The sequence below is a fragment of the Macrobrachium nipponense genome, chromosome 20 (genome assembly GCF_015104395.2).
Source record: "Macrobrachium nipponense isolate FS-2020 chromosome 20, ASM1510439v2, whole genome shotgun sequence".
NCBI lineage: Eukaryota > Metazoa > Arthropoda > Malacostraca > Decapoda > Palaemonidae > Macrobrachium > Macrobrachium nipponense.
Genome location: NC_061089.1, coordinates 1,826,298 through 1,851,568, shown reverse-complemented (window position 1 = coordinate 1,851,568; position 25,271 = coordinate 1,826,298). Strand labels below are relative to the sequence as shown.

General features: G+C 46.5%; 1 protein-coding gene across 2 annotated transcripts in view; it reads left to right on the top strand.

The window, feature by feature from the left end:
• The first annotated feature begins 2,672 nt into the window (after positions 1 to 2,672).
• LOC135221558 (gigaxonin-like) overlaps positions 2,673 to 25,271 on the top strand; it is a 501,126-nt gene continuing 478,527 nt past the window's right edge. The window contains exon 1 of one of the 2 annotated variants that reach the window (XM_064259261.1): positions 2,673 to 2,773. In XM_064259261.1, coding sequence (XP_064115331.1) covers positions 2,676 to 2,773 — 98 coding nt within the window. In that variant the 5' untranslated portion in view covers positions 2,673 to 2,675. Of the gene's footprint in view, positions 2,792 to 25,271 lie in introns of both variants that reach the window. The other variant, XM_064259264.1, reaches the window with a different exon arrangement.

Genomic DNA, 25,271 nt, shown 5'->3' with positions numbered 1-25,271 from the left:
GGCAAGAAGAATCCTGTGGCTGGGGCCTATCGAGGATCGAGATAAACGCTGTCCACCTCGGGATCAACTACTGCACGGCCCTCACCACCCTTAAGTGGGAAGACATGGTCCTTCGAACCTCTGTGGCACCAGCAACCCGGCCACCCCCGCCCATTGAACCCAGCCTCCTGCAGGAAGACCGTGTTCGACGTGATCCACGGACTCTCACACCTGTTGGGCCGTACACGATGTACGTCCTGACAGAGAAATTCGTATGGCACGGCATCTGTAAGGACTTGTGGGAATGGGCCAGGAACTGTGTTCCTTGCCAGTCTAGCCAAGTCGGTTGGCACACCGAATCAGGTGTAGGCGATTTCTCACAACCCAGACGGAGGTTCGGTAACATCCATGTCGACGTCATAGGCCCCCTGCCTCTGTCCGATGGTGCCAGATACCTCCTGATGGTCATCGATTGATCCACCAGATGGCCCGAAGCAACCCTGATGATAAGCGCCTGTGCGAGACCCTCCTTGCCAGTTGAATCAGTTGTTTTGGAGTGCCAGATGACATCACAATGGACTGTGTACCCATCTTCCTGTCGGACTTGTGGGGACAATGCACTACAACATGGGCGAGAATCGGAAGTTGCAGCTGTCCTGGGTCCTCCTCGGCCTCCACATGTGCCAAAGGCCAACGGCGAGGCATCCCCAGCAGAGGTCTATGGAGAAACACTGTAGGTGCCGGGTAAATTCTTCCCGACGAACGCCGACGCCACGGACATCCCGATCACAAGGCTTCGGGAAAATGCCGGGAAATTCGCGACCTGCCTCAAGACTTCCGCTGACAGGACAAGCCACTCCCAGCCCAAAGCCTTATCGTTCTGCAAGCATGTCTTTATCCGGAACGATGCCCACCGTACACCGCCCACCACTGACAAAACCCTACAGAGGCCTCTACTGCATCCTCCACCACATGGACATGGCCTACCTCATCCTCACATGGTTGTGAGGATTCAGCCTCCGTCGATAGGCTGAAGCACGCTTTTCTGTTGAATGAGGACGACATCGAAGAGGAAACCGGTAGACATCCAAGGGTGCCCCGACAAAACAGAGTGCCTCCCGAGTCCCAAGTCACCAAAACGAAGCCGTGGCCGCTCACAGACGACAGTCGAACCCCCAGGACCTATTACCGGGGAGGAATCCTGTCACGCGGCCCTCTGGAGGACTCAGATGTCGGGAGCCCCCCGAGACAGCTGGTCTCATGGACTCAGGACCATCTCTGCCCTCCAGCACACTATCGCGATTAGACATTCTGACTGTTTTTTGTCTTCCAATTATTATTTCATAATTATTGTATTGGGGTTGGGGTGGGCGGTATTTGTAAGGACAACGCTTTTTCCTGTATATTTTGTATGTAATCATTGTAGCCGCATTGTTCCATATAGTACCATCCTGTAGAGCATTCTTCGGCCTTGCCGCCGATGTACAATTCACATATATTCAATGTTTGTAGCCAATATTATCTGTATATGTATGTCACTGAGAAAACACAAATCAGCTCGCTCCAACCCAGTTTTCTCTCTCTCACTGGTCGGGTACTAAATATCCGTCCGCACACTGTACTTAACCTTCCATACCTGTAATAAAGTACTACATGCTGCTCTATGAGCCAAAGGCCGTGCTGGCATAAGGCCAGCTTAATCTCCAACAACAGTAATAAAGTTAGTACTGCTTTACCTGCCTCTTTGTCGTCCCCACATACTTACCATGGAGGTTTGTAAACTACAGTAAAAGATATTCCCCTGATCTAAAGCATTTTGAAGGCATACCTCAGTATATTCAATACTAAAAACTTGAGCTTTCTTTGGAATTTTAAGACAAGAACAACTGCTGAGAACAAAAAGTCCAACTCAACCCGCCAAACCAACCCTCTCTCGCAATAGAAGAAGAAACAGTATGAGCAAGAAGAGTAATTTCAGCTACCCGTAGTATCAAAGTCATTAACCTATGTTTCAGTAATAGGTAGTACATCAGAAGACTTATTGATCAAATTTCTATTTGCGGTGGTTTATTATCGACTGACTGAATATTCAAACAGCTGCATTTCCAAACGTTAACATTTTATATCCATGTTCAGTATTGGTTGCTATTCTTATTTCCGCATCCAAAGCTTTGTAATTTATCGAATTCATCCAATATCTTGTATTTTTTTTTATCTCGTACAGTAGATACATCTGACCTCACCTGCACTGCTTTCTTTGTTACATGATAAATTATTAGCATAATTACCACTTTTACCAGAGACTCTATCATCAGTTTTGAACTTGGATTCCTTCTCAAGATAACAGAAACAGGTCAGCACGTAGTGTCACGTACTAAATAAAGCTAGAATGTAATATACTGAATACATTAGAGTCTGATGACAAAAAGGCATCACGAAGGAAATTTACTCAGCGTTCTCCATGTAAAGAAGGACTTAGAAGTGGAACACTTCTTAATAATTTATACTTTCCAGCTTACAGGGAAATAAGTAATATACTTTTAAACAGTCCCATCAGGAAGAAAATGGTCGAATCACTGTTAGCAATCTTCTTTTTCCCAACTCAGATAAGGAGCACTGCAGACTGAAATCAAATAATGAAAGAACTTTGGAAGTGAACTGTTTGTAAGTTGACATAATGAAATGCGTGCTATTACATGTCTATCGGAATGAAATGGGGAGCCGTTAGAAGTTTAACTCCATCTGTTACTACTATTACTACTACTCCCAGACTACAACCACTGCAGTTACTCAGGTACTGCTAATATGCAAGGTTGGTTGTGAATTAGTAAATTAGGTAGCTGGCTTTGTGCCAGCAGGGGCTCTTTCACCTAGAGCATCCCGTAATACTACTGCAACGATTTCTGTTGATTACTTCCAGTAAACTACAAGTTTTAAATCCCGTTAGGAATAATCATTGAACCCCCGTACCCAACCCCTGCGTCAACGCAAATCTATCGGCCATGATTTAATACCAACCAAATAGGTAGCTTACTCAATGACAGATAACCTAAAACTCTCTCTCCCGGTAAATTTGCACTAGGTAATAGCTACTATTCATTTAAGATGGTTTCTATTACAGTTTGAGTCAATGTATAGGCTACACAGCTATGGTCAGTTCTACAACTGGTGTTATACCTAGGGTAAGCAACCGCAGTCGATCCATCGTCATCGCGTGGCTCTGCCTTATTCATTCGATAGGGTAAAACACCGCATGACCTGCAGCAGGCCAACGTCTATCAATGCATGCCACCCTCCGAAAAAGTACATTTGCATAACGCATCCGGACACCGGAGATGGGCATTAGTCGCGACTTGTTGTTGGTGAGAAACAGAGCTAAAGACCTCTACTCTCCTTTCGAAGTAGGGTAAAAACCCGCATGCTACAGGGGTGGACCATATACGATCCAACGTTGTACAACCCCAAAAACAAGTACATTATAACGCGTCCTGACATTGGAGCTAAAGACCTCTACTCTCCTTTCAAAGTAAGTATTTTCTCCAAAGTTAGAAATTAAGGCCAAATTTTAAGATTTAAACAGAGGGTAGTGAAATGGTGGTACAAGGCAGTCCAAATCTCACCAAAACACGTTCAACATTTTTACTTACAACTCAAAATATTTAGAAGATTGACGCCATCTCGATGTTTACGGAGTCGCTTGTGTCAATAAACTTCCCATTTCCTGTGATAAATCCGCACACCACTTGCACCCACAGACGCTGGGGCACTTTCATCACAACAATCGAACACGGTCCCTAACCGGCTTGTTTGTGTTAGTAAACAAAAAAAACTGTTTTGGTAGAAGACGACGACGAAGCGTGCACTTAGATAATTTTCTAAATAAATAGTAAAACATCAATATTTTACATATTTATGATGATTAATTTGAAAATATTCGTTATTGAAAAAGTAACTCGATTCTGACTCAAATTTAAGTAATTATTTTTCAGAATTAGAATGTTCGTTTAAGTCCTGTATTATGACGTCACGACATCTTGACTTTCGTACCTATTGTAAATAATTGCTACACTCAACTTTCTTGCAGAACAGTTTACCAGTTATTCATGCAGATTGTTATCAGCTATTCATGTAATTGTTTATAATCGTAATGCGCATATAGTATATGTTTATTATTTACTTTTTGGATATATGAAGATGTTTTACTGCCGGATTACCGCCGTAGTGTGACGCAATCGTTTTCGGTCCCTGGGCCTCTGTCTGTTTTCGCACCATAAGAAATTAATGGGGCCGAATTTGCAATGACCAGAAAGTCGTTAAAAGAGGAAAGTTAGCATTGAGGGGCATATGTTTTGATTGAGAAAAGTACAAATTTATACAATAGCTAGCTTGTAAAAAATAGTTGATTACAAAAAACTTGATTGACAACTAAGCAGCATACCTACTACCTATGGGTTTCAGAAACAGTGCAAGCATGTTTTTGGCAATATTTCTGTAACGAACACTTGTACCAGAACGAGATTTTGCTATAGTGTATTACACCCAGTGCTGTAATTTATAAGGGTATCGTGAATTACTAATAGTAAAGAATAATGATACTTGTCCTCGTACCAAGAGACAAAAACTCCATTATCCAGAAATGGATACGAACACATGTAAAAAGCTCCGCCTACCCTCTCCCCCCACCTCCATCGCCACCCCTGCCCTTCTTCCTTCCTTCACCTTCCTTTCTCTCTCTCTCTCTCTTGCCAATTGGTATGTGTTCACCCTCCAAACTTACACAAAACATGGAAATTTGGTGAAATTAGGCTATGTATTGGAAGTATATATACATAAATATTAAAGCAATTTTATCATTATAGCATTACTATGACAACTAGATCTAATTCATGGAAACAGTTTATGATAATGCATCGGCGTATGTGTGAAGCTCCACTAATGTGGCAACGATGATTTTGCCATTCTTAGCATGCAAACATTAAAGGTTACATTTATTTCTAGCATACAGTTATTAAAAAATTCAAAATACTAATATAGACTTAAATCAATGAAAAGTGCTAGCAAAAATAAAAATAAATAATCCACTAATTGTCATCTGCTCCGTGATGGTTTTCGGCAGCCAGATGTACGACAAGGTTAGAAACATTGGATTGTATCTACTTTAGAAATTTCTGTAATTTTTCTTGGTAATTTGGTTGCAAAAAAGGGATAATAGACATGAATTAAATAAACATTTTGAAATAACAAAGTAAAGTTAAACTAAATAATGAGTAAAGTAAACAATTAAGGGAATAAAGCTTTGCACATCATAAACAGTGTTATCTGCTGCTGCTAGTAACTGTGTTTGTTGAGTGAGCACTTAGGAACCAGGAACAGTAACATGGTTCAAGTGCAATGTGGAGTGAATTAAGACCAAAATGTGTATAATTACAATCAAATAAGCACTGTGGAGTTTCAGTTGTGATGGCAGTGAGGATAAAACCACTGATTACAAGGTAAAAATGAATTCAGTTCAAACCATGACCCCGGGAATAACAAGTTTCATACTTTCACTAATATAGGCAACAAAATGTTGTTTTATTGTGCTGATTACAACTGCAATCTTGAGTAAGATCAATAAACGTTACATATATAGGTTAACATTGTTCAAATGAGTGCTGGGAAGGCTGGAAAGATGGTGGACAGTCCGTGATTTAGACGGCCAGCCAAACGACCGCCGCCATATTGGATTTCAAAACTGCCTAGAAAACATATTTTACGAAGAGCGTCACATGCTTATTTTAGTTCGTATGGGGCTTTCATATATCACATTATGTTGAAGAAACTTCAATCTTTTGAATGGTATGCTTAGAGTTGTAATTGTATTCTTGTTTCACCAATTAAATATCGCTTGAATAAGACCCGGCCAGTGTGATGATGGTGGATCGTCCGTGATTGTTTACCCTATGAAAGCGCCATACAAATTAAAATAAGCATGTGAGCTCTTTGCAAAATATGTTTTGTTCATGAAACTTACCTGTCAGATATATATATAGCTGTATTCTCTGAAGTCCGACAGAATTTCTAAAACTTACGACACACGTAGTGGGAGTTAGGGTGGTTAGTACCCATTCCCGCCGCTGGGAGGCGGGTATCAGGAACCATTCCCATTTTCTATCAGATTTCTATCTCCACTGTCTCCTGAGGGGAGGTGGGTGGGTACTAAAAAACTAAAAAAGGGATTTTGACGTAAGGAAAAATCTATTTCTGGGCGATTGGCTCGTGTCGCCAGCGAAATATCCTTTAATCTATTATTTCTAGGGTAAATGTACTAACACATACCAGAGAATAAATAAAAAATAAAGAAAAAGGTCAGTTATAACTGACTCGCTCACCCTCCAAGAGGGTGTCGGTATGAACACTAGGCGAGTGAGACCACTACCACGAGCCAAAATGCCAATAGAAATCTCCCACTACAAAAACCCTCCATGAGGGGAGCCGACCCACAGAGTGAGCAGCTCGTACTACTACTACTCCATCCCATGCTGCCGACTGCTGCGCCTCTGGTGGCCATCCTGAAGTTAGCAGACAATCTTGGGCGAAGGGATGGGTAGGGTAGGGTGGGATTTCGCTGGCGACACGAGCCAATCGCCCAAAAAATAGATTTTTCCTTACGTCAAAATCCCTTTTCTGGGCTCAGCTCGTGTCGCTGCGCGAAATCGTACCAGAGAAATAGCACAAGATTGTAAACAAAAGTAATAAAATAAATCAGAATAGGTCTCAAAATAAAAGACAAAATAAATATAAAAAGAATATAATTGCTAAAAAGATACATATACACAGTGATACAAAAATAGAAATATGCTTAAATTACACTTAATTCTAATCATGTTTCTTAACATAATGTAATTTACATATATACGAGGTAAAATGGCTTACAGTATCGAAATGGTATCTGTGTAAAGGCATGTATCAAAAATATTATAGCAATTAATATAATCAATGAACAAATTAATCAACAATGATAATATATAAAGGAATGTATATGACTTAGTATACAAAACCCGTAACCATTATAAATAAGATGTATCCCCTAGCATAAAATAAGGGGTAACATCCATGAGATCAATATCTATCATCTGTGAGTGTCCCTAGCAAAAAATAAGGGGTGGGGCACCCACTACACCATCATAAAAGCAGCTAAGACACAAGGTGAATGTAAATGAACAAGGCAGGAATAGACGAACTGTTGGGTGAGGCAGGTAGAAAGGAGGACTGAATCTTCTACTACAGATTAGCTAGAGTCAGGGGAAACTATGTACCCGCTGCTACTGCTGAAAATTTCAGAGCTTCCAAGGACTTAAGGTAATGACGTTTGAACACTGTCGGCGATTTCCATCGGTATACTTTTTCAACTCATCGAAGTTCATATGTTGGCGAAATAAATTGAGGTGGCTACTGCCCTGACATCATGTGCTTTCGGGAAAGAGTCAGGATTGGCTTGCTTAATAAAGTACAGGATTTGTTGCCTGATGCCCTTTAATGGATAAAGTTCCACCTTTTTCCCTCTTAAAGAGGGGACCCGATGAGGATGAGGAGGTCCTGGACAGAAAGGCTCGTAAGGTTGAAACAGGGCAAAGAGATACATCTTGTGGAAGGGGTAGTACCTTCCAAGGTTCCCACCTCACAAAGGATCTTCATTCTTTGCTAAAAAGCTACGTTCCGGAGAAAGTAGGACTTCCCCTGTGGGAAGGAATTGAATAATGATCCGATCTCTGGATAAAGCCGACAGTTCTGAAATTCTTGCTCCTGAAGCTAAGCTTAATAAAAATAGGGTTTCATACATCAACTTACCTGTCAGATATATACTAGCTAAGACTCCCGTCGTCCCCGACAGAAATTCAAATTTCGCGCCACTCGCTACAGTAGTCAGGTGATCTACCGGCCTGCCCTGGGTGGCAGGACTAGGAACCATCCCCGTTTTCTATCATATTTTCTCTGTCGCCGGTGGTATCAACATTGTTGTTATTACCTCCTGACTTGGATTCTTTTTTCAACATTTGATCAACGTTTTTTCGGCTTTTTTGGTGACGTATTTGGATCGTGTTTTGGCATTCGCTACTGTGGACTGTTTTTGGAATAACTCTTTTGGAATTTTCTCAGTATGTCTGATTCTAATGTGAGTGTGAGAATGTGTGTGAATGTAGGCTGCAGGGTGAGGATACCGAAAGCTTCGGTTGATCCTCACACTGTATGCCGTAAATGTAGGGGAGTTTCAGTGTTCTGCTTTTAACACTTGTAAGGAATGCGAGGGTTTGAATGCAGAAGAATGGAAGACTTTGACTTCTTATTTGAAGAAGTTAGAGAGGGAGATTAGACGATTGAAAGGTGTGAGTTCAAGGCCTATTGAGCCTTTCACTGATAATTCTAATCCTACTGATGTAGATTCTCCCTATGTATCTCATTCTCAGAGTGCTTTTTCGGATTCGGCATCGGAAATCGCCAATCTGAAAGCTACAATTAGAGACATGAAGTCCAAGATGGCTGACTTCAAAGGTAAGGCTAGTGAAAGTGAGCATTACATGAAGTGAGTTCTCCCAGTGTTGTGGAGGGGGCGTTTGATCGTCCCTGCGACGCTCCCAGGCCTAGACCTCTTCCAAGCTCACAAGCCCAGAGGAGAAGGAAAGTCGAAAGCCTTAAGAATTGTTGTGGGGAATCCCCAACGGTCAGGACGTCCCTTCAGCTAGCTCTGCTTCGTGGCAGGCGGGGCTCAGGGCGCTATAGAAAAAGCCGTCCTTCGCGAGGGTTTCTCGTCCTCTCCCTCTCCCTCACCTAAACGAGGGTGGAAGGAGTCGAAATTATCGAGGACCGCTGAAGCGTCATATGAAGCAAGACATTGATTCAAGCCCAGAGCGCTTCTCGGATGACGCCCCGTCTGCTATTAAGAAGGCGAAGGTGGCGTCAGCGTCACCTGACGCTTATGAGGAAGTACCACATCATGCTTCTTCCCCGAGTGATGACGAGAGGCGTCATGCACTAGACGTAGGAGAAGCCTCAAGAAAGATAATTATGGCGGTTCAGGAACAACTGTCATCTCTTGTGGGAGTTTTAGCGCCCCGTCGGAAGGACGTGACGCTTCCAATTAAGAAGTCTCGTCCTCTCGCACCTGCTCGAAGAACGGGGGCTGACGAGTGGTAGTAAGACAAGAAGATCGAAAGACGTCTTTCTAGAAGTGAAGCGTCATTTCAAGCGGATCTTAGACGTGAACGCGTCCGTCCAAGATTGTGACGCCGAGTAGGAAGCCCTTAGAGAGCGAAGCGTCTTCCATGACGCGAAGCGTCATCAAAACGTCAACAAGACATGTCATACATGACGCTCGGAGAGCGGGAAGCGTCATACAAGACGTCTTCTAAGCGCAGAGAAGCGCAGGTTGTGACGCCTTCCAAGTCGATCAGAACGGGGAAAAGGAAAGACTTTCATTCCATTAGCCCCTCTCCTATCAGGAGTTTGTCTCCTCCAGAGGAAAGAAAGCTCTGAAAGGAGAACGGAAAATCAGAATTATCACGAGTTGGAAGAAAACTCGGATGATGACGATCATGGAAGAGAGGGCTTGTCTAACTATAAAGTGTTGACTACCCTGCTTCTGGAGGAATACGGAGACGAGTTGACTCCGGCTGCTCCTTCTTCTCCGCGCTCGCTCTTTTCGAGTGCGAAGGCGAAGAAGCCTTCGTCTTTTCTGAAGATGAAGCCCACCATCTCGATGAAGCGGGCTTTAAACGCCTTAGACTCCTGGATGAAGTCGAAGAAAGACTTAGTCAGGACAGTATTTTTGCATGCCTCCAGCAAGGTTAGCTGGGAAAAGAGGCAGATGGTACAAGACGGGGGAGGTTATATGGGTATCGCTCTCCCTTCTACAACAGAGGCAGACTTTTCGACGTTAGTTGACGCTTCAAGGCGTCCTAGTCTTAATTCTGCTCGTATTACATGAGTATTTTAGAACTGGATCATCTCCTCAAGGGACTTTTCCATGTATTGGAATCTTCAACTTCTTAGATTGGTCCCTTGGGGTGATTGTCCAAGAAAGCTCTCGATTTCACAGGGAATCGAACCTGAAGCCCTGTATGCATTTTGTCTTGCATCGACAAAGCGGTACAGGATGTATCTTTTTAAGTCTCTTCATTATTTGGAGCAGGTCTTTTGAAGAAAAGGACGGTGTATGGCGCCTTCTTAACAAAGGCAGTCTCACATCCGCAGAGGGCAAGCTCTACTGGATGCACCTCTGTCTGACTATTTGTTCCCTTCTCAGTTAGTGAAGGACGTGGCTCACTCTTTAACTGAGAAGGCGACTCAAGATCTTCTGACGCAGTCGGCTAGAAAGAAGAAACCTCTTTTTGTTTCTGACAAGAAAGAACCTAGCACTTCTATGCAGCCCTTTCGAGGTGGTCCGATCTCCAGACCTCCCGCAAGAAGGAAGGCTCCAGAGAAGAGAAGTAGCTCCGCCTTTGTCCCTTTAAAAGGGAACCAAAATGAAACATTTCTCCTCCAAGCACCAGTAGGTGCCAGCTCCTGCGACGCTCCCAGGCCTAGAACCTACTTCCAAGCTCACAAGCCCAGAGGAGAAGGAAAGTCGAAAGCCTTAAGGAGGTTGTGGGGAATCCCCAACAGTCAGACGTCCCTTCAGCTAGCTCTGCTTCGTTGCAGACGGCTTCAAGGGCACTATAGAAAAGCGTCCTTCGCGAGTTGGTTTTCTCGTCCTCCTTCCCTCTCCCTCACCTAAACTAGGGTGGAGGGAATTGAACTTGTCGAAACCGCTGAAGCGTCATAGGACGCCTGACAGGGATTTTAGTCCGGAGCGTTTTTCTCAGATGACTCTCCGTCTTCTAGCAAGAAAGCGAAGGGGGCGTCAGCGTCACCTGAAGTGTACGCAGAAGTAACCACCCTTTCCTTTTTCCCCACCGAGTGATGACGAAAGACGTCATGCACTGGACGTGGGAGAAGCGTCAAGAAAATCATTATAGCAGTTCAAGAGAAACTGTCATCTCGAACGCAACGTCGGAAGGACGTGACGCTTCCAATTAAGAAGTCTCGTCCTCTCTTACCTGTTCAACGACAAGCGTCATACAGACTGGGAAACGGCTAACGGCTTACAGAAGCGTTTAGTGCGAGAGCGAGAAACAGGTGCTTACGAGAGTTTCGTAAACGCCAGGAGAGAGGTAAGACGTCTTTTAGACGCGAAGCGTCATTGGAAACGGAAGCATAGCATGACGCTCCGTCCAATATTTTGACGCCAAGGAGGACGCCTTTGGAGAGCGGAGCGTCTTCCAAGCGAGAAGCGTTCATCGAGACGTCACCAAAAGACGTCATCCATGACGCTTGGCAAACGGGAAGCGTCATGTAAGCATGAAGAGTCTTCTAAAATTCTAGAGAAGCCGAAGCTTATGACGCCTTCCAAGACTATGAGAGCGGGAAAGAGAAGGATTATCATTCTCTTAACCCTCTCCTGTTAGGAGTTTGTTTCCGCAAGAAGAAGAAGGTTCGGAAAGGAGAGCGGAGACGCTTTTAGATCCCGAGTTAGAGGAAAACTCGGATGACAAATATAGTGGAAGAGAAGGTCTGTCTAACTAGAAGGTGTTGACTACCCTTCTTCTTGAGGAGTACGGGGACGAGTTGACGCCCAACACCACCCCACTTGCCTACATTCGCAAAAACAGGGAGGGACACACTCATCGTTCCTTTACGAGCCCACGAGAGACCTATTTACTTTGGACTATCACAGTAACATTTCCCTGATGACAAGGTTCGTACAGGGAGAAAGGAATGTGAGGGCGGACAGGCCTCCAGCAGGAGGAACCAGGTCCTTCATACAGAAGGGACTCTACACGAGGAAGTGTGTCTCGATCTCTGGTCTATGTGGGGAACTCCTCATGTGAGTTCTTAGCAACATTCATTTCAAATAAGGCTCCCAGTGTTTTGCTCGGTCGTGAAGATCCCAGAGCAACTTATGGTAGATGCCTTCCGGCTAAAATGGGTATCGAGAGACGTTTAGCTTTTCCCCCATTCAAAATCCTGGGGTTAGTAATGAAAAAGTTTGTGGCGTCAAAGGAGACGAGGATGACGTTAATAGCCCCCTTTTGGCCGGCCCGAGGAGAGGGTTCACGGAGGTGGTAGAGTGATTCGTAGACTTCCAAGATCCCTACCCGGAAGGACGGATCTTCTCATACAAACATCAAACCTCTCCGCTCTCGCTCTGACTGCCTTTCGACTATCGAAAGACTTGTCAGAGCGAGAGGCTTTTCTCGCGAAGTAGCAAGCGCGATCGCGAGAGAACGCAGAACCTCCACTACAAAAAGTATACCAGTCGAAGTGGAAGGCATTTAGAAGGAGGTGTAGATCCAAGAAGTTGTCCTCCTCCACTACCTCTATAGCGGAAATTTGCGGATTTCCTGCTATTCCTGAGAGAAAAATCTCATCTAGCCGTATCCACAATAGAGGGATATAGAAGTATGCTCCCGGCTGTATTCAGGAACAGAGGATTAGATCGGGAAGGCAGATGAAGATCTCCACGATCTCATAAGTCTTGTGAGACTTCAAAGTCTAAGGAACCAGTACCTAACCGAACTGAACCTAGACGTAGTTCTAAAGTATGGTCATCGGAAAGATTCGAACCTCCTCATCGGGCATCGTTTAGAGACATTACCCGAAAATGCATATTCCTATTATCTTTAGCTACGGCAAAGAGAATTAGTGAATTGCATGCTCTGCAGGATGAAGTAGCATTCAAAGGAGACTCAGCGATTTGCTCGTTTTAAGACCCTGTTTTTAGCGGAAAACGAGAATCCTACGAATCCCTGGCCTAAGTCATTCGAAGTCAAAGGCAGTCGAACTCGTAGGCAGAGAAACAGAGAGGTCTCTCTGTCCTGTAGAGAGCTCTGAAGTTCTACCTTCAGAGAAGCATCAAGGTGGCTCTAGACAAGGTCTTTGGGGCGCGGTAAAAGAACCCAGACTGATGTCCAAGAATGCGCTGGCATTCGTTGTAAGAAACGTCATTACAGACACTCATAAGGCCTGTCCTGACGAACAGTTACAACTGTTGAGAATAAAAGCTCATGAAGTGAGAGCTATAGCGACGTCTCTCTCGTTTCATAAGAATATGTCGTTAAAAACATAATAGATACGACATTTTGGAGATGCAACTCAGTATTTGCATCGCATTACTTGAAAGACGTGCGTGGGACATATGAGAAGTGTTTTCTCTAGGTCTTTCGTATCGGCGGATACGATTCTGGTACGGGAGCCGACACCAATCCTTAAAACGTTATACGGTTTTCTTCTTTTGGTTTTTATTGGTCATGGTCGAGTCTCTTCTAACAATAGAGGACTTAGGCTAGCACGGGCGGCCGTCTATGTTGTTCAGTAAGAGAATTCTTGTCATATCCAATTAGTTGAGTATAATTTTTGAAAATTATGTATGTGTGCGTAGTGATTTTGAGTTACGATTGTTGTGACGAGTTCGGGAATACAACTCTTAACAATCTGTAGTTCTAACTTATGGTTAGGATCAGGTGGTCGGGATTGGTTGTGTGCTCCTTCATAAGGTGTATTGTCATATAAGTGGATCAGCACCCATTGACAAAGTCCTTTTAGGCTTCTGCCGAAGTAAGTGGGTAAGACCCTTCCCATCGGCAGACCCACAAGAACTCTTGGCCATAGATCATATATCTCGCTAAAGTTTCTTGAGGTGATGCAGACTACTGGCAAACACCCACGAAGTCTACCACCTATCAGGTAGGAACCAAGGTTTTATTTATACCTACAACATATGTTGTTTACCTGTCTATTCCATATAGAAGCTGTCTCTTACCCTCCACCGAAGGGTGCCAATCAGCTATGTATATATCTGACAGGTAAGTTGATTGTATGAAAATGATATTGTTATGTTACAATAAAGTTTCATACATACTTACCTGGCAGATATATACAATTAAAGGCCCACCCAGCCTCCCCGCAGAGACAGGTGGAAGAGAGAAAATATGATAGAAAACGGGGATGGTTCCTAGTCCTGCCACCCAGGGCAGGCCGGTAGATCACCTGACCTACCTGTAGCGAGTGGCGCGAAATTTGAATTTCTGTCGGGGACGACGGAGTCTTAGCTATGTATATATCTGCCAGGTAAGTATGTATGAAACTTTATTGTAACATAACAATATCATTTTTTCTTAAGAGCATTATAAACGAGCATGTGTCATTATCGGTTTCTGAAGCCAGTTTTAGAACATCGTTTAAGAACCATGAAACTGACGTAGGCCTTACAGAAGGTCTAAGTCTAGCACATGCCTTAGGAATAGACGAGAAGTAGGAATCCGTCAAGTCTATGTTGAACCCAAATTGAAATATCTTTTTCAAGGCTGACTTGTTTGTCGTAATCGTGCTAGCTGCTAAACCTTTTTCAAATAAGGATACTGAAAAAGGATATAGCTGAATTAACTGTCATGATTCTAATATCTGATTCTCTCAGGAAGATTGCTAACTTTTTGACAGCAGCATCATACTGTCTCAAAGTTGAATCCCTTTTATCGGATTCCAAGAAGAGAATTCTGAGGGGTCAATATTCGCATCTCTTTTTGCCGCAAAACTTCATGAAATCCATAAAGTTAGGGTTTTGAGAATCCCTGAGGAAGCGAACACAGTCTTCGTTTGTACTGACTGGGAGAGCCTGGATTGGGGATCCGAAGAGGACGAAGGCCCAGTTTCCAGAATAGGGGATACCAACTTGCTCTTCGGCCAGTCTGGGGCTACTAGAGCCACTTGACCCTTGAATGTCCTGAGTTTTGTTTTAAAACTTTCATGAGAAGATTCACTGGAGGAAGACATAAATCTTCTTCCAGTTGTTCCAGTCTAGAGCCAGGGCGTCCGTGGCATAGGCCAGAGGGTCCAGGTTGGGGGCTACATAACACGGCAGTTTGTGGTTCGCTTGAGATGCGAAGAGATCCACCTGTAGCCCTGGAACTCTTTGAAGGATCCATTGGAACGAACTGTTGTCCAGTGACCATTCCGACTCTAGGGGCACTGATCGGGATAGGGCGTCTGCTATGACGTTTTCTCACTCCAGCTATGTGAGTGGAGGAGAGATGCCAACTGAACTTGTCTGCCAGGGAGAAGATGGCTACCATGACATGATTTAGATGACGTGACTTGGAGCCTCCTCTGTTTATACAATGTACTACCACTGCGCTGTCCAGGACTAGCTTTATGTGGGAGTACTTTGGTGGGCGCAACCTTTTTAGAGTCAAGAACACTGCCATTGCCTCCAGTACGTTTATATGGAACTGACGGAACTGAGGTGACCAAGTTCCTTGAACCTTTTTTAACCTGGGAATACCCTCCCCAACCGCTTAAGGACGCGTCTGTGTGGATGGTGATCCCTGGTGGAGGGAACTGAAGGGGTACTGACACTGACAAATTCTTGACTTTCGCCCACGGCCGAAGTCGATTCTTTAGAATCAAGAGGGACTGAGGATAGTTGTCCCTGGACCTGACATTTGCTCGTGAGCGCCAGATTCTGGTTAGGTCTTTCAGTTTGGCTTTCATTAAGACGTTCGTCACTGATGCAAACTGGAGAGAAACCCAGGATCCTTTCCTGAGTCCTCCTTGACGCCAGTTTGTGACTTAGAAATTGCTTGACTGACTTCGCTATTTCTTTCCTTTTGGTGGTTGATGGAATCGACAGAGTATGGGAGGATAGATTCCATTGAATGCCCAGCCACTGAAAGTTTGACTCTGGAGTGAGTCTTGACTTGGTCCTGTTTATCTTGAAGCCTAGATATTCCAGGAACTGAATCACTTTCAGTGTAGCTCTGTTGCATTCCTCGACTGTTGAAGCCCAGAATCACCAATCGTCGAGATACGCTACTACCATAATCCCTTGTGTCCTGAGTTGTTGCACTACCACTTCCGCTAGCTTCGTGAACACCCTGGGTGCCACGTTGAGTCCGAAGGGTAACTACCTTGAAGGAAGAATGTCTGGTCTCCTATCTTGAAACCCGATACGGACGGAAGTGTCTTGCAATAGGGATATGATAGTAGGCGTCTGTAAGATCGATAGAGGTGGTGACGGCCCCACGGGGAAGTAAGGTCCGCACCTGCGAGATCGTGAGCATCTTGAACTTGTCGCAGCGGATGGCTAAGTTTAAGCGGGACAAGTCTAAGATTACCCTTCTTTTTTGTGAGCCTTTCTTTGGCACGCTGAACAAGCGACCTTGAAATTTTAACTCTCTTGACTCTCGCTATAGCTCCTTTCTGAAGGAGGTCCTCCGCGTACTCTGTCAATTCCTTGGAAGGAAGTTGACGGAAAGGTCTGGATGGAGGTGGGTTCGTCAACCAGCTCCAACCCAGGCCTTTTTGACACTATGCTCTGAGCCCCATTCGCTGAAGTTCCACCGGTGGCGAAAGTGAAACAGCCTCCCTCCTACCTGAAGTTCTTCATTGGTTCTGGTACCGCCTCGGCCTCCTCTGAAGTGCTTTTCCCCTATTAAAGGGGCCTCCCGATCCTCTCCCACGGAAAGAAAGGAACGCTTACCTCTGCCTCCCTTACCCGAGCGGTCATACTTCTGTGAAGCTTGACTCTCGAAGGCTTGATTGTAAGCTGGAGAGATGGCGTAAGAGGTGGAGGGCTGAGGCTGAGGGGATATCACATAAATTGGCTGTGATTGAGCTTTAGAAGTGGAAGGTTGGGCTGTTTGCACTAAGGGCACCGCTGGAACTTGCTGAGGAAAGCGTGGCTGCTTTTTCTGGTAAGGTTGGAAACGCCTGGGTTTCCTCTGCCCCTTACCTTTAGCTGTTAGGTCTTGCCTCCTCTTAGCCGTAAGGCCCCCAACGGTCCTTAAGGCTCTGGTTCAGCCTCGTAGCCTCTGACTGGACTTCCTTCACCATAGCTTCTGGGAAGAGATCTGCTCCCCAGATGTTAGACGAGAGTAAACCTATTCGCTCATGCCGAATGGTTGCCTCTTGTAGGACATGCTTCCTACAATTCGTTCTAGCAGTGGCAAACTCAAACATATCTGACTGTACCGTTTGAGTCAGGGATTTGGTCATGAGCTTAAAAAGCGGTTCTGAGCCATAGGCTATGGTTGCTACCTCGGTCATAGCCATAGAGTTGATTGATCTGGCTAATCGCGATTTTCGCGTCAAATTCAGCCTGAATAAGGCTATCTGGGAGCCTGGGTAGCTTTTCACCAAACTGCTCCATAGCACAGTCCGGTTTTGAGTTTGCCAGATGAAGGTGTTCGCAAGTCTTCCCACAATCTTCGGCTGCGGTGAGGGAGTAACGGAGATGTGGGATCTGCTTCCTTCAATTGAGGTATGGGTTCCCCCTTCTGGGCCGCTGGGATGGTAGACCTCGCGATCTTTGTCAGGAACGGAGCGGGGTACTCTCATCCATTGTGAAAATGGTAAAGGGACTCTTAAAAGGTTGTATCTGGTATTAGAACAATCCATGTCCTCTAAACACCTGAGCCATCTCTCTGAGCCTGGTCTCGTGAATAGAGGACTGTCCTCCTTTGGTACCCTATCATCCCGAACCATGGCTGAAGCTGTGAGCCTTGCGTAGCCTATGAACGGAGGCTGGAGGTCTTCCGGGTAGAACTCGAAGTCCTCTATCCTTCGAGTTCCAAATTCCGGTATAGAAATGAGACCGTCTTGGAAGGGGCGTATGACGCTACTCTCCATGGGTTGTTTCATCGAGAACGGAGGTAGCGAGTCATACGGAGGAAGCTGAGTTCCACTTGTATTGGAAAGTGGAGGAGAGGCTAGAGGGGCTTCTCTCAGTCCGGCTATAATGGAGTCTTGGGAAGTAATCCTATCCGACAAAGAGAGATCATTTGTTCCATGCTACTCTTTAGGGACCCAACCAGGTCGCCCACCTGTTTGCAACACGCCAGCATTGGAGTCCAAAGCCGGAGCTGCTGCAGAGGTGGAGGGGTGGCTCTGAATCGAACCAAGGGTAGCGGAACTGGTGACTCTGCCGGAGTGCGAGATCTCTCTCTGGAGGATTTACTCCTCGAGGACTTAGAGCCGGAGCTAGAAGCTTTAGACCTGTCTGCTCCGGGATTCCCAGCCGGAGACTTACGCGAGGAGGATGAAGCCGAAGTCGTCTTCTTAGACGACGACGACGTCTTAGTCAAGGATTTCACTGCTTGACCCTTGACCTTAGGTCTAACGAAGCGTTAGGAGGAGTATAAAATTCATCACCTGTAAAGCCTTGGAAGGATGGAGAGGTTGCAGGAGTAGAAGAAACAGTTACGCCCAAGGGTGACCCTTGGGTGTCCACCTTACCTACCTCGACCAACAGGTCGTCTACACCTACCATAGGTTCCACATTAATATCTAAAGTCGCGACGTCCGTGGAGATATCCTGTCTTGGTCAGTTAATGAGGCAGCCAGCTGTTGTTGGATGAAGGCGATAGTCGGGGCCGCCTCTACTGGGTCGACGTATCCTGTCGCCTTGCCTCCGGGGAAGATTAATACCGCCAACCCGTTTTCTCTAGGATGTAGGGCATACCCTTGGCGGCGTTCTTCCCACCAACCGCCGACCCAGGCCCCGCAGGGTTGCCAGTGCGGTATCCCTCACTGCCGGCGCCTGGAAGAGAGGCCGTAGATTAGATTTAAGAATCACTTAAAACTAAAACTTAAAGTATAACTTAAACTTAGATGCCTTAAGTTAAAGTGAATGATGAAAAACTTAAGCACTAAAACAGAAGCGGAGCAGCTACCGGAGATGGAATACTTACCCCGTCTAAAAGCTGGCTCACCAGATCGTAACATATGGTACACGTCTCATGGTACCAGACTGGATGTCCCCGTGCGGAGTCGCGCATGGAGCATGGGACCGGCAAACTTCGTGTCCACATGGGTCCTGAAGTGTGGCGGCGCATCCCTCCCCGGATGCTCACAGTTGGTGGCCTGTAAGTGGGAAGACACATGAGTATCTAAAGAACATCATTACAGGCTAAAGGACAGAAGAACGAAATCCGTTGCATGCCGGAGCTCGGAAAAAATTTGGGCATAACCCCTCCTGCTTCGCCTGAATAGGCTATAATCCCGGAGAGATCCGGTAAGACATGTAAGGGAGGGGGGGGATGGTTTAAGGTACTTAAGATAAACTTATAGTTAATCTAATAACACTTAAACCTAAAACTCAAACGAACCGGACCAAGTCCAGTGCGTAGCGGAGTGTAGTAACTCAGCAATACGGTAAGGTTAGCAGGGACCCACTGTATGTTCCGGTCCACTCTACTGGGTGGACTAACATCTTTCCGCTGGATGCCAGGACTCCGGTCAGGAAAGGAGCCCTAGTAAGGTGGGAAAGAGCGAGAAGACATACAGGCTCGAGCTAGCACGGAGCGACAAGGTAGCAACGGATGGGGGGAAAGGCCACGTACCCCCCACCACAGTTACCACCCGGCCAGACCGAGAAGCCGGAGAGGTCGAGTCCAGTCTGGGTCTGTCCCGTCTCCCTAGCCCCCTCCGCCTGGGGGAGAGAGGGAGGCAGGCTCGGGTATGTGGAGCGAGCATGGGCAGACCGACCCACCCTCCTCCGACTCTATGGAACAGCGGGAGTGGGGGGGGAAGGTGACTGGGCAGGCGTCTGGCTGTCTCGTGATCACGTAGTGACCACGAGGCGTAATAACCACCAAGACAACTAAGCCTAGGACAAACCAACTGATCAGAGAGATGCTATCGGGGGAAGCAACTGAACTGAAAAGCAGTAGCATATAGGCCCACTGGGCCAAAACCAACTGATCAGAGAGATGCTATAGGGAAGCAACCGAACTGATGAGCGGTAGTATAGGCTCAATGAGCCAGGACCTAGGCTAAGCCAGACGCCTAACTAACCTAAATATAACAAAATACATAGTATAAAATTAAATAAAATAAAAGAAAGAAAGCAATATAGTAGGAGAAAAAATCCAGGAGTGTACGACTAACCCGAAGGCAAGTCTACCACTCAAAGCTAGTCAGAGGCCGATACTAAGAGCCGGGACTAGGGTCTGGATAGAAGAAGCCTACATAAGGTAAAGACATGCATGCATGACAAACCTGAGTAGACAGTACCCTAAGTAAAACGGATAATTAATATAGAGCGTACATAGATAAGGGGATGTTCTAGGTATGGGAGACCAAGAACGAACCCACCACGAGGCAGAAACCATGCTGCCATGCTTCCGACCAGAGTTCGTATTTATACCTAAAAAACGGCAAATACTGTCTCAGGGCCGGAAAAAAACCAACTAAACCATAAATACTGAGTACTTAACTTAGCTGCTGCGATAGCTGCACGCTCCATTATAGATAAATCCAACGAAAGGGCACAAAAAACACAGAGAGAAAAATAGCACGTGTGATCGTGTGCGCTAACTGAAAGGATGGCCACCAGAGGCGCAGCAGTCGGCAGCATGGGATGGAGTAGTAGTAGTACGAGCTGCTCACTCTGTGGGTCGGCTCCCCTCATGGAGGGTTTTTGTAGTGGAGATTTCTATTGGCATTTGGCTCGTGGTAGTGGTCTCACTCGCCTAGTGTTCATACCGACACCCTCTTGGAGGGTGAGCGAGTCAGTTATACTGACCTTTTTCTTTATTTTATTTATTCTCTGGTATGTGTTAGTACATTTACCCTAGAAATAATAGATTAAAGGATATTTCGCGCAGCGACAACGAGCTGAGCGCCCAGAAATATATATATCTGCCAGGTAAGTATGAACAAACTTTATTGTATCTTAACAATATCATTTTGTTCATGAAACTTACCGGTGTTGTAAACATCTGTTTACACACCTCCGCCTCAGGATTTTGGAAAACTTTTCATTGCTTGAGTATCCTCTTGACTTTTTGGTTTTTTGATTGGATCGATAGCTTGGCATACGTGACTTGGACTGTTTTGAATTTGGCTTAGATTTTTTCCTTAAATATGTCTGGATGTAGTTCGGCTAGCGCCAGGGTGTGTTCGAAAGTGGAATGCAAGGTTAGGCTTCCTAAAGCCTTGGCTGATCCTCACACATTGTGTAAAGGGTGTAGGGGGCAAGAGTGTAAATATGATTTGCGCTGTAATGAGTGTGAAAGCTTGGATGATTTACAATGGAAGACGTATGAATCCTACGTAAATAAGTTAGAGAACGTGATAGGATTAGGAGGTCTTCCTCCAGGAGTAAGTCGGGTAGCAGACAGGGTCTTAATGTATCCCCTTCTAACCCTCCTTTAGATTTTGTGTCTCCTAACCCCATAGTGTTGCCTTCGGGCCCTCAAGTGGTGTCTGCGGAGGGTAATGCCCTTTCGCTTATCCTGGATTCATTGAAGACGCTTAGAATCTAAAGTGCTGCCCTTGAAAACAGGCAAAATAAGTGCAGTGATAGTGCCCCTAGTGAAGTGGAGGGGGCGTCAGATCGGCTCTATAGCGCCTCTAGGCTGGGACCTCTGCCGGACTCCCAGGACTCAGGGAGAGGGCATGTCGAAGGCCGAAAGGAGGGTTACGGGGAACCCCACCGATCTGACGTCCCTTCAGCAGTTTCCTGGACGCTTCCCAGGCTGCTAAGGAGCGTGCTCGAGCACGTATCCTGAAGGATTGTTTTCTCGTCTCCGACGCGTCCTCCCCGCGCAAGGGGTGGGAATCTCGTTCAGATTCGCGACCTTTGAAGAGGACTCTTCAAGAGCTTGACGCTTCACGTCATGCTTTGTCTGAGTGGCATTCTTCTCCGGAAAGCGTAGCTTTTCCGCCCCAGAAGAAGTCTAGGACGTCATCCGACGATGACGCCCGCGAGCGCCCCAGTCGCTCTAGAGCCAAGGCTGTTCCTGGGAGAAGGAAGAAGGCGTCCCCTCGCCCCTCTCCTTCTCACAAACGCAGCTCGTCTCCGCGTAAGGAGACATCTCAGACGGAGATCATCATTGCTATGCAACGGCAACTGGACGCTTTACTGAAGCAGAAGGAGACGGTTCCTCGTCGCAGGAAAGACGATAGACTTCCTATCAAGAGAACTAGGCAGTCTTCTCCAACGGCTCCTCTTTCGTCCCCGTCTTCTGATTTTTCGCCCTCTAGACTTCGTTTTGCTCCCCAGGGTTCGTCTAGAGGTGACGTTAGACGCCAGGTTAGAGAGAGATCTCTGCATGCTCCTCTCTCTTCCCGTAAAGAGGACGCTCGGCGTTCCGACTTCGACGCTTCTGCTGACGACGATTTTGTAGCTGTCGGACGGACTTCTATGCGTTCGGCCCCTCTTCGACATGACAGTGTTGATGCTCTACGATACGCTAGTCGGGCAGTTGATCAAGTTTCTTCGCGGGACGTTCGTAAGGACGCTTCGCGGGACGTTAGAAGAGTCTCTATGATGGACGCTCCTTTGGACGCTCGGTCGGACGCTGATTTGGACGCTCGAGAGAACGCTAGGTTGGACGCTCAGATGGACGCTCGTAGACGTTCTAGTAAGAGCTCTGTGGACGCGAATGTGGAAGTTCGCTGTCACTCGGATGTTGTTCCGAGGCTTTGGCTGACGCTTCTCGTCTTATTTCTTCTTCACGTTCGCCTCTAAAAGGTGGATTCCTGATCCTGTGACTGTTAAGGATCCGTTACCCTCTTCTTCTCTTCATCGTTCGGATAGGAGACTTGGAGCTAAAGGACTTCTGCCTCTTCCTTCGGATTTGCACTCGGGTAGGGAAGAAGGAGAACTTAGCGGTTCTTCTGAGGATGTTGATGAAGAACAACCTGCTACGTCTGCTTCGTCAGATTATCAAGTTTTGGCACGACTACTTCGTGATTCGTTTGGCGATACTTTCCAGCCTGCTGCTCCTCCTTCTCCTCCTTCTCAGTTTTCGTCGTCGAAGACAAGCAAGACTCCAGGTTTCGTGAAGATGAAGACGTCGTTATCTACTAGAAGAGCTTTCCGGAAGGTTAACGCCTGGATGGAGTCTAGGAAAGCAAAGGGAAGGACTACTTTCGCCTGCCTCCGTCTAGACTTAGCGGTAGGCAGGGATGTGGTATGAGACAGCGAGGAATTAGGATTGAAGGTTCCTACGTCTGCTCAAGGTGATTTTCGCCAGCGTGGTTGATGCCTCAAGGAGGGCCCTTTTAGCCTCAGCTAAAGTATCATGGACGACTTCACCGAACTGGACCATCTTTTGAAGGGACTGTTTAGGTCCTTAGAGGTCTTCAACTTCTTAGACTGGTGTCTTGGAGCTTTAGACAACCAATCTCGTAAGCCAGACTCGATCAGCTTGGGGGGAGCTGTTCCAGTGTATTGTCATGCATGGACAAGGCCGTCAGGGATGGCTCAGAGGAGTTAGCCTCTCATTTTTCAGCAGGCGTGCTTAAGAAAAGGTCGCTTTATTGCAACTTTGCGGCTAAGTCTGTCTCTCCCGCACAGAGGACAGAACTTTTGTATGCTCCCTTCTCGAGTCATCTCTTCCTCCAAGCTATGGTGAAGGATCTGGCAGTTAGTCTGCAAGAGAAAGCCACTCAAGACCTGTTGGCTCAGTCTTCGAGACGTCCGGCTGGCCCTTCAACGTCGTCAGGAGCCCCCCCCAACCGTTTAGAAAGCAGAAGCCCTTTCGTGGAGGGACTTCCGCTAGATCGTCTCCTCGAGGAAGAAGCCTTCCTAGAGGTAGAGCCCTTCCAAGTCTAGGGGCAAGAAGTGAGAGATCGTGCCTTCAGTCACCGGTAGGAGCCAGGCTGCAGTTGTTTGCAGAAGCCTGGAGAGTAAGAGAGGCAGACACCTGTCTCTCGACGTCATAGAGAAGGGTTACAAGATCCTTTCATAAAAGCCGCCCCCGTTGACTTCCACTCCCAGGGACTTGTCCCCATCGTATCCTCAAACAAAGCGAAAGATACTTTTCGACCTGCTCGAGAAACGAGCAGTGGAACAGGTTTTTAGACCTGGCAACGCCAGGATTTTACAACAGATTGTTTTCTTGTACGAAACAATCGGGAGGGTGGCGGCCCGTCTTGGATGTAAGTCGTCTAAACCTCTATATGAAAAGCAGAGGTTCAAGATGGAGACACCTCAGTCAGTTCTGGGGGCTTAAGACCCGGAGATTGGATGGTATCACTCGACCTCCAGGACGCCTACTTTCACGTCCCGATACATCCCCAATCGATGAAGTACCTTCGGTTCGTACTGAAAGGGAAGGTATTTCAATTCAGGGCTCTTTGTTTCGGACTGAGTACGGCCCCTTTATCTTCACCATCTTAATGAAGAACGTGGCGAGGTGGCTCCATCTTTCCAACATCAGAATCTCGCTCTATCTGGACGACTGGCTCATACGAGCCTCCTCGCAGACCCGGTGCCTGAAGGACTTGCAAACGACTCTGTCTTTAGCTGCGTCCCTGGGACTTCTGGTGAACTTCGAAAAGTCACATCTGACCCCAACACAGTCCATCGTGTATCTGGGATTCAGATGGATTCAGTGGCTTTTTGGGCTTTTCCGTCCCAGGAACGTCAGCAACAAGGCATAGAAAAAGTGTCGGCCTTTCTAGGGAAGGATTCATCCTGCTCGGTGAGGGAATGGATGAGTCTGCTGGGGACCATTTCCTCGCTGGAGAAGTTTGTTTCCCTGGGGAGGCTACACCTCCGACCTCTTCAGTTCTTTCTGTCGGACAGCTGGACAGAAAAGGACAACTTCGACATGAAGTTAAGCATCTCGGAAGAGGTGAAGAACCATCTAAGATGGTGGCTCGATCCGTGGAAGCTGTCAGAGGGCATATCCCTCAAGCTTCAGAACCCGACCTAGTGTTGTTCTCCGACGCGTCATCCACGGGGTGGGGAGGCAACTCTAGGGGGGGAGGAAGTGTCAGGTACCTGGAGAGGGGAACAGGTAACCTGGCATATCAACTTCAAAGAGCTGGCAGCGGTTCAATTAGCGCTCCAGTTCTTCCAGAACAAAGTCTCCCGTCGTGTAGTTCAAGTCAACTCCGGACAACACCACAGCCCTGGCATACTTGAAGAAACAAGGAGGAACACACTCTCGCTACCTGTTCGCTCTAGCGAAAGAGATTCTACTTTGGGCAAAGGAGAGAGAAGTCACAATATTGACAAGGTTCATTGCCGGAGTCGAGAACGTCCGGGCAGATCTCCTCAGTCGACAGACAGTTATTGCCGACAGAGTGGACTCTCAATCAAGACGTATGCCAGGAGCTGTGGGGTCTTTGGGGATGCCCCTTAGTGGACATCTTTGCAACGTCAAGGACGGCGAGACTCCTCTGTATTGCTCCCCCGGTTTCTCGATCCGGGAGCAGTAGCAGTAGACGCCCTTCTATGGGATTGGACGGGGCCTGGATCTCTA